The sequence below is a fragment of the Cetorhinus maximus genome, chromosome 11 (genome assembly GCF_964194155.1).
Source record: "Cetorhinus maximus chromosome 11, sCetMax3.hap1.1, whole genome shotgun sequence".
Lineage (NCBI taxonomy): Eukaryota > Metazoa > Chordata > Chondrichthyes > Lamniformes > Cetorhinidae > Cetorhinus > Cetorhinus maximus.
In genome coordinates, this window is record NC_135889.1 from 51,965,332 (window position 1) to 51,980,175 (window position 14,844).

Below are 14,844 nucleotides of genomic sequence, written 5' to 3' on the forward strand. Positions count from 1 at the left end.
ACACTCAAGTGCTAATTCACCGACTCTGATTTCACCAGCCTTCTACTGGACCACGTCCCTCAGATTAAAAGAAACTGATGTTGTAGCCATCCCTGTTTCTTGAAGCAGCTTCTCATATCTGAACAGCTGCCACAGACCCTCATGCTCCTCTTATCGCCATCTCACACGCATCCCTCCCAGTCACCGTCCACAAATGTTGTCATTCCCTCCTCCCTCCCACACAATCCATTTCTCATGATCAGAACTCTCTGCTTTCTCTCCTCGCAGGAGAAAAGAGCACAGAACTTCAGGGAGAGACAGAGGACCAGAGGTGGCCCTCCAATAATAACCATGCTGACCGCTGCAGAGGACTAAAGATCAGCAAACTGTCGGAGTGTATGGCCATTGGAGATGGAGAAATGGGGGGCAACCAGGTACAACACAATTAGATATCACACAGCCAAATGTCACATGACAATCACTCATATTGATGTGGTGTCACCTATAACTGAAATATTAACATCTACATAATGATGACTTTGAACCCTTTCTCCTTGTCAGTTCTAATTCCTCTCCTTCCTCTCCTACAGGTCCTTCAAGCATGACACAGGGCCTAGTACAGGAGGAGGCCAAGGAGTATTCAGATGAGAATAAAAATAAAAATACCTGGAAAAACTCAGCAGGTCTGACAGCATCTGCGGAGAGGAACACAGTTAACGTTTCGAGTCCGTATGACTCTTCAACAGAACAGTCATATGGACTCGAAACGTTAACTGTATTCCTCTCCGCAGATGCTGTCAGACCTGCTGAGTTTTTTCAGGTATTTTTATTTTTGTTTTTGTTTTGGATTTCCAGTATTCAGATGAGGTTGTGCACTTACAGGAAGCACCATCATATGACTCACGCGCAGCCTTCATGAGCTCAAATACACACACTTCGGTGGGGCCTCCAAGGCAGGTAGCTGGGGTGTCACAGGGTTAACCACACATCAGAATTGAGCAGAGGTAGGTCTTGGAAACAGGGACAGCACTGGTGAATCCCTTTCAGAGAGCACAGGACCCTCTAAGTTCTACTTTGCCGGGCAGAGATACTGCACCTCACGGGCCATCAATGAAGAGGTGCATCAGAAAACATGTGTGGTTATGTCAGCACTCTCAGAGGCAATGTGCATCCTTAGAGACAGATTGCAGGAGTCTATCTCTAACATGTGTGCAATGATGTCTCAAGCACTTACGCTGATGTCCCATGCAGCATCAGACGCAGAAGGCGCCAAGTGCATGCTTGGCCTCACCAATGGCTTACATGCTCAAGTCAACCACTTTAAACAGGATGGAGGAAACCTTGACTTGGCTGTTCAAAGCCTCAACGAAGTGCAGCAAAGCGCTCTCTCACTCTTCGCTAACAGGAAAGTGTGGGTGGCCCATGAGAGGGAAGATGGAGAAAGTGTACATAGCAGTGGGGTTTCTGTTAGGAGCTGGAGGCAAAGAAATTCAAGGTTGTGTTAACTATTGACAATACATGCCCATCTGGTCCTCTAGGCAGGAGGTTTTGTTTCAGCAAGACTACAGATATCAGCAACAACCTGCTAAGAAAGTTTGAGCCTCAGCCATGTCCAAAAAGCTGATCCTCTGTCGATTTACCCTGCACTGCGGTTATTATTGCCTCCTGCGAGTTCAACTCCTCTAGCCTGTGGAGGGGCAAGTCAGAGGGAAAAAAAGATTTTGCTGCTCCTGCTGGTGTTGTTGCTGAAACAAAGGCTAAGGTAACAGAAATGACCTCCAAAGTCTTGGAAATCACCACCAAAACAAGGAAGACACGCTATCAGAACAAGTCCTGTGAGAAAAAGCCTTTCAGAATCAGCTGTCTTCATTCTGTATTTAAGGCATTCGAACCTGTCAGTCTCACAGCACCATCAATCCCTGCTGTACTCTCGCCTTGTTGATCCTGGGGAGTTTCGGACAGCCTGGGAAATGTATGCTCTGGCAAATGAAGTCAGAATCCAGGTTAAGATCCTCAGTCAGTCACCTATTTACATATTTAAATCATTGACCTGTTTGTACCACAAGGGCTTCCCGCTCGTCTCATCATCCACACCAGTTAAATGTGCAAGTCGTCAGGTTCATTTCATGTCCCAGACGCTCTGGCATTTTGTCCTTTTTATTCTCATGCACCTATATCTGCATTCCCTTGCAGGTTAACATTCCCCACTAATTGCCTACTTTGGCTTTCTTTTAATCCTTATAAATGCGAGTGCAATGTTTTCAAATCCTATTTTGTAGTGATATTGTAAGCCTAATTCAGAACAAAAGATTGCCATTTCATCATTGTTGCCTTTAATGCAAATTTCTTATCATAACATAAATAATTGGTAAACTTGATGTGATTGCATCACTGGTAGTAACTTGCCTATACAGAGCACCTACAACTGAAGAGTACCTTAGAAAAACTTAGTGCATCAAATGGAGCTTGAAAATATTAAAATTAAGCAAGAGACGGAAAAGTCTAACTACCTAAAAGAGAAGGCTGAACTACAAACCCAGCTATTAGCAGTCACCCAACACAGAGAGGGATTTACACATTAGAAATGGTGCAGCAAAAGAAAGTAAACATATTGCAGTACAGGAGTGTATAAATGCTGTGCCGCATCTAAGGAAATGGCCACAGCATCAGACAAAAGAGTTGGCTAAGATCAACTATCTGAAGAAGTACTGACACTAACTGTCTTTCCTAGTACTCCTGAGATTCTTGTAGTACAAAGTCCCGATGCTGATGTTGAACTTTCAAGCAAGTCTGCAGACCAGAGTTCTACACAGGAACTTCCTATAGATCCCAGTCCTGAAGCTTATTCCATTGTTGATGATGGTGCAATCCTACTTTCTGTAGCTGACCCCGAGATATCAGTGTCTGCGGTGGAGCTACCTCACGCTGCAGCAAGTGTAGAAGTGATACCACTACCTATAGAAAGAGAAATGTCTACCCTAAGAGTAGTAGGGAAGTCCTCCTTTCCTCCTCTCCAGCAGCGTCTTCAAGATGTTTGTTGATCTTCTTTTTGTCTACCAGATTCATTCCTCACTCAGGTATTGAATACTTCTCGTATTGTCACAGCAGCAGCGAAAGATACAGCTGCAAAGTTCTTCATAGGAGCTGAGAGTACTTCATTTTGTCAAGCTGGTGCTTTCATCGTTCCCCAGTGTGCAACGCAGAAGAAGATGAGAGGGAGAATTTCAGTTTTTTGTCTTCCTTTTCAAAGGGTTGTGATCATTCAAGTCCTGGAGGGTTCCCTCTTGAATCAGTTTTTCCTTGATTGGTCTTCACTGCCTTTATATTCAGGTCATCATAAGTGTCACAGCCCAAGAGCCAGCTGTTGTGAGAAGCTACTATCCCACTCCATTAATGTGTTTGCTTTCCAAGGAGGCAATAAAGGAATACATACGTCCTCCTTGTCCTCCAAGGGAGCCGGGAACTCTGTTGGGGATTGACGTCTTTGGCAAAAGTGACTTGGGGGTGGGGAGTAGGACTTGGATGGAAACTGTAAATAGTACATGAAGTTAATAGTTTGTGGGAAGAGTGAATTTGGGGGGAAATGTAGATTAAACAGTTAACTCTAATGATAACTACAGAGCATGAGTGTAAGGAACTATGTCACAGTGATGTCACTTACTGAGAAAAGATGACTGAGAAGCATCTTAAAGAGTAGCTTCAGTTATGCCACATTCTTGTTTAAACTTTGTAAATAGTTAGCATGTAAATAAATTTGTTTTCAACAAAAGACCATTGTCTCCAGCAAGATCTCTTTTAGAGCAAGAAGCTAACCAATCCCGAGGTATGTGGGCTCATTAAAAGCCCATCACAGGTAAGTTTTCCAAATTTCACAAGGCAACCAGATTTCTTTTTTTTTGCAAAAATATATTTTATTGATAAAATATCTGAAAGAACATTACAAAACGTTTCAAAATGGTCATCACAAAAGGTACAATGATATTCAGGTTTTCCACATAGATCATGTCGCATCCTGAGGTGCTTCAGTACAATCAAGGAACATTACAGACATTTCAAAATGGTCATAACAGACAGTCAGACGGCGCAATGGTTTTTAAGTTGTCTTCCAGAGTTCTGCAGCTGTTGGGAATCAGATCAGCTCAATGGATAGCAAGGACAGGGTTAGCTGTAAGCTTATGTAAGTAGATGCATTTCAAAGTGGCACTGAAGAGACTGGCCATGCCAAAGAGGTCCTAACCCATTATATAAAAGTTCACTGATTTTAAAAATGTGTCACTAGCCTACCTTGTTCTGGGTTCCAGGCCTTCTGCTGCCCTCTGAAATGTGGCAACTTTGAACTTTGGCAATTTTTCTCCTAATACATTAATGTACAAATTGTAGTCACAGCAATGGCTGCCAACTCAGGGAAGAATGTGGCCTGCTTTCCTGGTATCAGGCCTCTATTTCCACACCATCCCACCCACCCCAGCCCACTAATTTGCGTGGCAGGCCCGTCTTTAGGGTCATTGAGATCCCGACTCCTGGAAAATCCTGCTTTCCAGCTGGCTGGTGGCAGAGGAGGGTTCATGACCTTGAATTGAACCCACCTCCCAATTCTTGCTTCCAAGGGAAAAATCTGGTCCCATTGCCTATAGTGGAAACTTCTGTTGGAAAAGGGAAACAAAATTCGAATAAAATTAGTATTATGAACTTCTTTATATATATGTTTCTTTTCCACACCCAAATTTCTGCTCAAACTCATTTGTATATCACTGAACACAAAACCTGCCCTGATCCAGTGCAACATTTTAATACTTTTAATTAAAACTTTGCTTCATAAAATCCTTGATATATTTGAGCATTAACTTGGTACAGTTTGAATAATACAACTAAAAATGAGTTTTTTCCCCCAAATCTAAGCATTTTAAATGAGATTGCCAATCCACCAGCTGTGAATAATCCGGCTTTAAATTACTGAAAGTTACTTTGAAAAAGAATGCAAAACAATTTTCTATTTACAATGGTGTACAGTAGTCAGCTCCTTAATAACTTGCAAAAAAAAAAGTCGTGTCACTGTGCCCAAAAGTTCCAGTTTAATTTTTGAAGCCTCTTCGAAGGCCTTCAAACAAGTGTAATTAGCTTTTTTTAAAGTTAAATTGCAGATTTCTAGAGATACCAGGATTGAGATGGCAATGGTGAGCTTTTGAATTCCTCACATCTATCAGTGCAGTTGTTAGTACTAATTGTAAAGGAGACTTTAGAGTGTAAGGAGATGGAAGCATGGTGGTTAGAGTTGGTTGGTTAAAGGGCTCTGATAGAGGCCTTTTATCTAAATATAAATTTAATTTGCTCTATTGTTGGTGGTTACGCCCTCAGCTACCCAGGCCCTAAGCTTGGAATCCCTCCCTAAAACTCCTCGCCTCTCTTTATTTAAAATTCCCCTTAAAAACCTGCCTCTTTTTGATCAAATTTTTAGTCATCCATACTAGTACCTCCTTACGTGGCTCAGTGTCAAATTTTGTTTGATATCTCTCCCAATAAGCGGTTTGTACATTTTACTGTATTAAAAGTGCTAAATAAATGCAAGTTGTTTTTGATTAATTTCAGTATGTTTATCCAACATACTTCATAGCCTACTTAACAAAATATTTTTTCTCTTTTCTGCCTGTTGTAATTCACTGAATGAAATATAAAATGTTAAAAAGTGATGTAATAAATTAAACAAACACATGAGGATATCTGTAATATTTCATTAGTGTATTTCAAATCAGATGTCTCGTGAGTTTTCATTGGCTAAGTTATTCTGGACCTGCTTTTAATTTGGAGTGTTACATCTACATATCATCTGTGATGAATAGAAGCCAGATTATAAAATAAATGCATTTCCAAAACTAGTTCTTATTGGGATGACAGCCAGACTACAGCACAAATACTTCATCTTCATCAGTTTGTGTACAGTGCTTGCTTTTTACAAGATAAACTTCCTTTCAGACACCCCCAGGGAAATATTAAAACACCCATTAAGTGTTATTTAAGAAAGAGAAATTATCCAGACCAGTTCTGCAAGCTTTACTGCCTTTGTCCTTTTTACAATTTTGGGGATTATTTTCTGTGCAATAGTTAGGCTGAGGCAAACATGGAGTGTTTGTATGGTTACAATAATCTGTTACATTTTATACCTGGATGACAGTTGGCAAAATGTCATACTTTTCTTGCACTTTGCATAAAAGACTTCTCTTGCCTTAACATGCCTCCCTCTACTTTGTAGAGTGTGCGTTATTTGGTACTGCACAGACGTGCCTGTGTGAGGTGGCCTCTATGGCCTTATTGCTCAGTTGTCAGAGAGCGAGGCTTCCCCAACACAAAAGATCAATCTCTCTGCTCTCCACTGTGGATTAGTTGAGAACAACTCTCCAGATTCTTGCCGGGCTGTTCCAGAAGAAACTTCCTGTGAGGAGTATAATTTTCTTCTTTAAATGGATGAATGTGTCACCATCAAGAAAAAACACCTACAAAAGCCCATATTTAGGTAAGTTATAGTAGTTGCATCTTGTTGCTAAAGTTTTCTTCTTTCTCTTTCTGTTAAGAATTGTAGCAAAGAAATCATGGAAGGATTTTGTTTTTTGTTGTTGTGTAATGGTTAATTTAGTAAGCTGTCATCATCCTGACAAATAATGTAATAACCTATAGCAGTGAATCACTTTATACTTTTTAAGATCTTTCCATATTGCTGTTGAATAAGTGAAGTTTTTGTACTTTGATCAAGTTTTAAAAGTGCCCTACAGACTTTTTATACAGCATTGTGCATGTGCTTGCTGTATACTGTGGTTTAAAAACCATTAGTTACAGAACATTGCATCTGAGTTCACTGCAAAGGTTGTGTTTTTAATCATTAGACTGTTAAACCTCCAGCAGAAAAGTCATTTTATTGATGCATTACAAGTGTTAATTTTAAGATCGTCTTTGCAAAATAAGCATTCTGTGTATTATATGAACAACTGTGGCGCTAGTAGGAAATAGATTTTCATAGCTGCATAAAACCAAAGAAGGATTTGTTTGAACAATGTCCCAATGTTTTAATAGTTCAAAATATGATGCTCTCCATAGAAAAGCAGCAGAAGCAGGTACTTTTTAAAAAAAGTCCAACTTTTCTCATGTGTAAAAGAGTTTTTTTCCCTCTGTCAGTCTACCTTAATTTTAACTGTCCCCGAACTACTCTAATTGACTTTGAAAGCAATCCACTGGTAACTTAGTATGGGAATGACATTATTTCTGGCACTCATAACAAGGGTTCTGTGGTTGGAAAAGGAAATAGTGTTCATGCTATCTTGTTTATGGCAAGTGACATCGCAAGACCCACTTATACTCCCATTGGACTAAAGTTTATGACATCTGTGGTATATCATAACTGTGAAATTGATGGGATAAATATACAAACTTACATATAAAACATGAACAGGCTGTTTACATTGGCTTTTATAATTTCAAATGAATATAATCCTGTTTGACAGAAAGTAAAAGGCTGAGTAGACTTGCATTGCTGATAAAGTGACATTTACTGTTTTAATTGGTTGAAAAGTTTGACAGACATGTTAACAAAATTATCCAGTGCAACATTGTCCATATGTGAAGAATGCACTGACATCTTTGTATAAAGAGCAAAGATTGGAGAAATTCAAAATCAGTCTTCTGGTGTTTTATTTTCTCACCTGCATGAAATGTATCTTGTTTATATAAAAAAAAATCAAACTCCACAAAGCATCTTTGTATTGAAAAATGCCCTAACTTAACTGGGACTCACCTTCCCAGAAGTTTTGTGTAGATTTGAAAAGGGCAGGCAAGAAGACAGTCGTGTAATGTCCACACCAACTTCAGCCTGCATTCTCCCAGTAGGGAACCCAGGAACTGTCATTCTGTGGATGGAGGAGGAAGAAAGAGGGGATAGGTAGTAAAGCCTCACAAATGCACAGTGCTATAATATTCTGCATATATAAGCCTCAGGCTGGTGCAATACATATATATTGGGTCGTCCTAGTATTTTTCAAGCACTAGAATGATTTTTATCATTAATGTGTAGTTATTGATTAATGACTAGACATAATGATTACAAGTTTATAATGTGATAGTAATTGATTAGCTAAAAGAATATCATAAGTATGAACAATATCTTGAAATGATTTCCACCTACAACTTATCCTTCTCTGTGTAATTAAAACATAAAAGTCAGCCAGAGAAATATTGTTGTAATATTGTTGTAAAAGTGTCGAGACCCACCTGTGCTGCAATTGGCTTTTGTTTTGTATTTTCACTATTTAAAACATAATGGAACCTTGATTATCTGTATTCCCTTTATCCTCCCTCTCAATAATGTGCAAAACTTTTCACAGGAGTTAGGCCTTAGTCTTGCTCAAAGCAAATTAAAGTACAATTGGGCATTTTTAAATGAATTGTCATGACCATAAGACCATAAGACATAGGAGCAGAAATTAGGCCATTCGGCCCATCGAGTCTGCTCTGCCATTCAATCATGGCTGATAAGTTTCTCAACCCCATTATCCCGCCTTCTCCCTGTAACCTTTGATCCCCTTACCAATCAAGAACCTATCTATCTCGGTCTTAAATACATTCAATGACCTGGCCTCCACAGCCCTCTGTGGCAATGAATTCCATAGATTCACCACTCTCTGGCTAAAGAAGTTTCTCCTCATCTCTGTTCTAAAAGGTCTTCCCTTTACTCTGAGGCTGTGCCCTCGGGTCCTAGTCTCTCCTACTAATGGGAACATCTTCCCCATGTCCACTCTATCCAGGCCTTTCAGTATTCTGTAAGTTTCAATCAGATCCCCCCTCATCCTTCTAAACTCCATCGAGTATAGATCCAGAGTCCTCAAACGTTCCTCATATGTTAAGCCTTTCATTCCTGGGATCATTCTCGTGAACCTCCTCTGGACCCTCTCCAGGGCCAGCATATTCTTCCTGAGATACGGTGCCCATAATTGCTCACAATATTCTAAATGTGGTCTGACCAGAGCCTTATAAAGCCTCAGCAGCACATCCCTGCTTTTATATTCTAGTCCTCTTGAAATAAATGCCAACATTGCATTTGCCTTCCTAACTACCGCGTCAACCTGCAAGTTAACCTTAAGCGAATCCTGGACTAGGACTCCCAAGTCCCTTTGCACTCCAGATTTCTGAATTCTCTCCCCATTTAGAAAATAGTCTATGCCTCTATTCTTCCTACCAAAGTGCATGACCTCACACTTCCCCACGTTGTATTCCATCTGCCACTTCTTTGCCCATTCTCCTAACTTGTCCAAATCCTTCTGCAGCCTCCCCGCCTCCTCAATACTACCTGTCCCTCCACCTATCTTTGTATCATCTGTAAACTTAGCCAGGATGCCCTCAGTTCCTTCATCTGGATCATTAATGTACAAAGTGATAAGTTGTGGTCCCAACACTGACCCCTGCAGAACTCCACTAGTTACCGGCCGCCATCCTGAGAAGGACCCCCTTAACCCCACTCTCTGCCTCCTGCCGGACAGCTAATCTTCTATCCATGCTAGTACCTTGCCTCTAACACCATGGGCTCTTATGTTACTGAGCAGCCTCCTGTGCGGCACCTTGTCAAAGGCTTTCTGGAAGTCCAAGTAGATAACATGCATTAGCTCTCCTTTGTCTAACCTACTCGTTACCTCCTCAAAGAATTCTAATAGATTTGTCAGGCATGACCTCCCCTTGATGAAACCATGCTGACTTTGCCCGATTTTATCATGCACTTCCAAGTATTCTGAAATCTCATCCTTAATAATGGACTCTAAAATCTTACCAACGACCGAGGTCAGGTTAATCGGCCTGTAATTTCCCGTCTTTTGCCACACTCCCTTCTTAAACAGGGGGGTTACATTAGCGATTTTCCAGTCCTCTGGGACCCTCCCTGACTCCAGTGATTCCTGAATGATCACCACTAATGCCTCCACTATCTCTTCAGCTATCTCCTTCAGAACTCTGGGGTGTAATCCATTTGGTCCAGGTGATTTATCCACCTTCAGACCTTTCAGTTTTCCTAGCACCTTCTCCTTGGTAATGGCCACCATACTCACCTCTGCCCCCCGACTCTCTTGAACTTTGGGGATGTCACTCGTGTCTTCCACTGTGAAGACTGACGCAAAGTACCTATTCAGTTCCTCCGCCATTTCTTTGTTCCCCACTACTACTTCTCCAGCGTCATTTTCCAGCGGCCCAATGTCAACTTTTGCCTCTCTCTTACCCTTTATATATCTAAAAAAACTCTTGCAATCTTCTTTTATATTACCGGCTTGTTTACCCTCATATTTAATCTTCTCCCTCCTTATTTCTATTTTAGTTGTCCTCTTTTGGTCTTTGTAGGCTTCCCAATCCCCTGCTCTTCGCCGTATTGTATGCTTTCTCTTTAGCTTTTATGCTGTCCCTGACTTCCCTTTTCAGCCCTAGTTGCCTCGTTCTCCCTTTAGTATGCTTCTTCTTCCTAGGGATGAATTTTTGCTGTGTCTCCCAGATTACTCCCAGAAACTCCCGCCATTGCTGTTCCACTGTCTTTCCTGCTAGGTTGTTGTTCCACTGTCTTTCCTGAGTTCTTGATCCAGCAGGGTATAAGTTGCTTTGCACTTGAAACTTGTACAGCCTTACGTGTTCCTTCAAAGATATGGGGCAGTTTATCAGAACACAGCAGTAACCGGCTTTCGTCTAATCCCTGTGATGGGACTGCCTTTGAGAATTTAATATCCATGGAGCACTGAAAAATAGCTTTGGGTCAAGAGATTAAAGCAAGTCAGGACTTAAGTGTTTGGGAGACCTGGTAAATGGCGTGCTGCTGAAATATTTTGAAGAATTGGTGGGGAGGGAAGTAATTTTCACTTTGGTGAGGATGGGAATACTGGCTGGTGAGAATCAGCGGTCTGTTTGCATCCTGCCTGATGTTCTTTTCCATTGCATGTAGTGGCTAACAGGGGATGATCTGTAAACAATAGTTTTCACTGGCACCCGAAATGAAAATAAAGTCTCCCCATCCCGGCCCACACAGAGACACACACACATATTTCAGATATATGTGTAGGGAACTTGTGAGACAACCTAAATAGATCCATCAGAAGTTAGTGTCAAACTAAGTGCAGGGCCTTCTCAATTTCTGTTGTTTGCTTTGTGTTCTCTAATTAAGCTGTATAATATAGCAAAGTTTCATCAGGTGTGGCACATCTCTCCACATTGACAAAACTTTGTTCAGAAAGAAGAAAATTTTCTGGATGCTTTAATTTCAAATCACTTTTCAGCCTTTAAGTTTTTAATGTGTTATCTTGACTAAGTTGGTCATGCTCTCCTCTTTCAGTCACAAGATTATGGGTTTCAGACGTACTCAGGCTTGAGCTCATAATCTAAGCTGATATCTCTGTGTACTGAGGGGCTGTCACATTGGCAGAAGTGACCCCTTTTAGATAAAGATTAAACCAAGGTTACACATTGATGTGAAAGGTATCATGATATTATTTGAAGAGCAGAAAGGGGCTGAAATATTGTTTAGGAGGCGGGAATCGGGAGGCAGGTTGATTCCAGGGAGCCTCTGTCTCCAGAGTGTGGCGGAGTGTGATTTTTGACCCTAGAGACAGATCTGCTGTCCAATTAGTGGCAGGGGAGGTGGGAATGGAGGCAGGACACCTGAGAAATGGGCCACATTCTGGCCCGAATCAGCAGCCATTACTGTGGCTGCTGTCTGTGCATGTCATAAAAAAAAGTGTGAGGGTCTTCATGTTTAAACTGACAAGGGCAAATGGAAAGCTGGAACACGGGATAGGGCAACAACAGGTTGGTTACTGAATTTTTGATACTGCTTAGTACTTTTTGTCAAAGCTTTCACTTTTTTTGCATTAAATAAAACTGTTTCAGCACTGCTACCCCTATTCCCACCAGCTTGCAGCTGGTCAGCTTCAGAAAGCTCCTAACGGCTGCCTGCCCCCCTGAAAATCTCAGGAGGTCAGAAGATGGCCTCTTAACAAGCTCCCTAATGACCTCAATATTCCCAATTAACAAGATGGACGACCACTTTCCCACCTGCGTGTCGCTCTCCCCCACCTCATCCTCGGAAAAGTCAACAGAGTAAAGTACAGAGGTGGCAGGCCAGCATGAAGGCCACCAGCCCCGTTTTTCCCAGTCTCGGCTCTGTTCCATCCTGATTCAGGACAGGGAAACCTGGCCAAGGGTCAGCATCTTGACAAATATTTCTTTCTCTGCCAACATCACATGTGCTCTTTGTAGGACTTTGTTGTCTGGAAAATTGGCTGCCATGTTTGTTTATGTAGTAAGTGTGATTGCAGTTAAAAAGGAACTCATTGGTTGTGATGCACTTGGGAATATCCTGTGCTTTTAGATATTCAGCCTTTGATGAGCTATAATGTCCTTCAGTTAACCATTTTGAGGACAGAAGCCATCAACTTCAGCTCCAACAAAAACTCTGGTTATTTGCCACTGATTCCATCTCCTTTCTAACCTATTGATTTAGACCGAAACAGAATGTTTGCAATATTGACATCCCATCCAACCTCAAGCTGAACTACCATTGTCATATATTCTCCATCACAAAAACCGACACAAAAACATGTGTAACATTGCCTGGCTTAGCTGCTGCCTCAGCCCATTTGCTGCTGAAGCCCTTACCTTTGTTATCTCCAGACTCGACCACTTCAATGCTCTGCTGGCTGACCTCCCATTCTGCACTTTCTGTAAACTTGGTTGAGCCCAAACTCTGCTGCCCTTAGTCTATCCTGCACTGAGTCTTGCTCACCCATCACTCTGATGACCAACATTGGCTCCCATTCTGCAAAAGCCTCTAATTTAAAATGCACATTCTTCCGATAAATTTCGTTCATTGTCTTGCCCTCCTTACCTCTGTAACCTCCTCCTTCCTTCGTCCCATCATTGATGGCCAAGCCTTCAGCCATCTAAGTTCTACTCTCCGTGTTCTCTCCTTAAATCCCTCCACTTCTCTTTATTTAAAGCCCTGCTTAAAGCCCACACCTTTAACCAAGATTTTAGGTCACCTCTCCTAATATCTCCTTTACTTTGACACCCATCTCTGTTCGATTACAACTCCTTGAAGCACCTTGGAACAATTTTCCACACAAGGCGCTGCAGAAATGCAATCTGTTTTATCGTGTCGCAGTTTGTAGTAAGATGCTATCTGATATGCTCGTTCTTGCTTTTAGTTGACTACAAAAGTCAATTTGAAGCTGTGCCTCTTATTACTTGCTTATGGCTTTTCTGCTTTATTATTGTATTTATTAAATTGATGCTTGAATTGCCTAATTTTGTAACAGAAGGTAATCTAACAATTAGTTTTTAGTTTTTATGTGCCACCAGATGATAATCACTTAAAATGCATGAGTAACTTAATGCGTTTTTAATTCAATGACTTTAAATGTGCAAGTCATTCAGGCAAATTGGAGCAGATTTTGGTTTGTGCCACCAGTATAGTATTGTCCGAATAGTACACGGAGAGAAAAATCATAACCAGGGTCTGCACAATGTTCTTTCCCTTTAAATTAATGGAAGGGAGATTGGGCAGCTTCTGTTATGTATATGAGATCCTTCCTGTTCCCTTTGCCTCTCCCTGCTTTGCCCAGGCAACACTTTATGCCTAGGCACCAGAGACAAAAGCTGGAATTTTCCGGTCCTTTTGGCGTCAGGCGTCATGGCGAGGGTGGTAGCAATATGGCGAGAAGGCCAAAAATTGGTTTTATACCACCGTGAAACCAGTTTGTGATCGTCCACTCTACCTGTCAATGGCAGGCCATATTCCCCGTTGCTGCATGTTGGGAACATAATTTTAATACATTTGCATCTGATTATAAGCCCTCCTTGCCAGAATCATCCCTCCCATGCACATTTACTGCCCATGTCAGTGCAACTTCAGAATGGCATGTTTCACAACTGCCTTTGAAAGGCATGCACCTGGCGACCTGAACTTCGAGGGGAACTCGGAGGTGAGTATACACAACCTTGTGCGGTGCTCACGAGCATTACCCGTAGGACATCAAGGAAGAGGCACTGCACATTCGCGGGCAGCTCAGGCAAGTCACTTTTTCCTGGTTGGCTTTCAGTGCAGTGCCAGGGCAAGGGCTCCAGTGTGGCTCAGACCAGGAAGGGGGGTGATGGTGGGGAGGAGGTGTGAGGGAAGCAGCCGTGCATTTGGGTAAAGCTTGTCAAAAATGAGCATTCTTCCACAGCTGAGGCCGTTCAGCAGCAGCTCCATTGAAATGCTTGGAGTCAGGTCTCTGAAGCTTTTCTGCCCACTCAAGCAACGCAAAGGCATAAAAGTGCCACCAAATGCTCCAGAACCGTCACCCCTTGGGGGCAGACTGTAAATTAATTTGCATTTTAGGGGGCAGCAGAGCAATTGGCCAACTGGGCAATAGTACAATCCCCTTGCGAAAGATGGTCATGGTGCAATCACTGGTGGAGGCGCTCACAGCCCCTTGTAGTGACTTTATTAAGGTTTGGACTGGTATCCATCATGGTTCAAGCTAACAGTGCAGCCTTACAGTGTGGGTTAGGAGAATGCCTGTGTCTGAGCTGAGAGCACAGCCTGCAGTCCAGTGGCCGAAGCTGCCACCAATCAGTCAAGTGGAGTCAGGCAGAGGTGGATAGGATTTTGGGCAGCCAATGAGCACGCTACACACTGGCCATCCAAGTGATGGCCAGCAATCTCCTGCATGTGTGAAGGGGCCTTCAAACTTAATCAAGAGGAGTTCTTAGGAGACATATGCTAACCCACGTGTCTCTCTTTGACCCTCCAGGAGGAGAACAACAGGATCATGGTGCCTGGTGATTTAGTGGTATGGCTCATGGCTCACAGGGAGCAGA

General features: G+C 42.1%; 1 protein-coding gene across 5 annotated transcripts in view; it reads left to right on the forward strand.

Moving 5' to 3' along the window:
* Positions 1 to 14,844, forward strand: part of pde1a (phosphodiesterase 1A, calmodulin-dependent) — a 628,668-nt gene that overhangs the window by 250,046 nt on the left and 363,778 nt on the right. For 2 of the 5 annotated variants that reach the window (XM_078551928.1, XM_078551929.1), the window contains exon 1: positions 5,966 to 6,487. The exons of the other annotated variants lie outside the window; for them this stretch is intronic. In XM_078551928.1, the coding sequence (XP_078408054.1) occupies positions 6,435 to 6,487 (53 nt within the window). In that variant the 5' untranslated portion in view covers positions 5,966 to 6,434. Of the gene's footprint in view, positions 1 to 5,965; positions 6,488 to 14,844 lie in introns of those variants that run through there. 5 annotated transcript variants of the gene reach the window in all.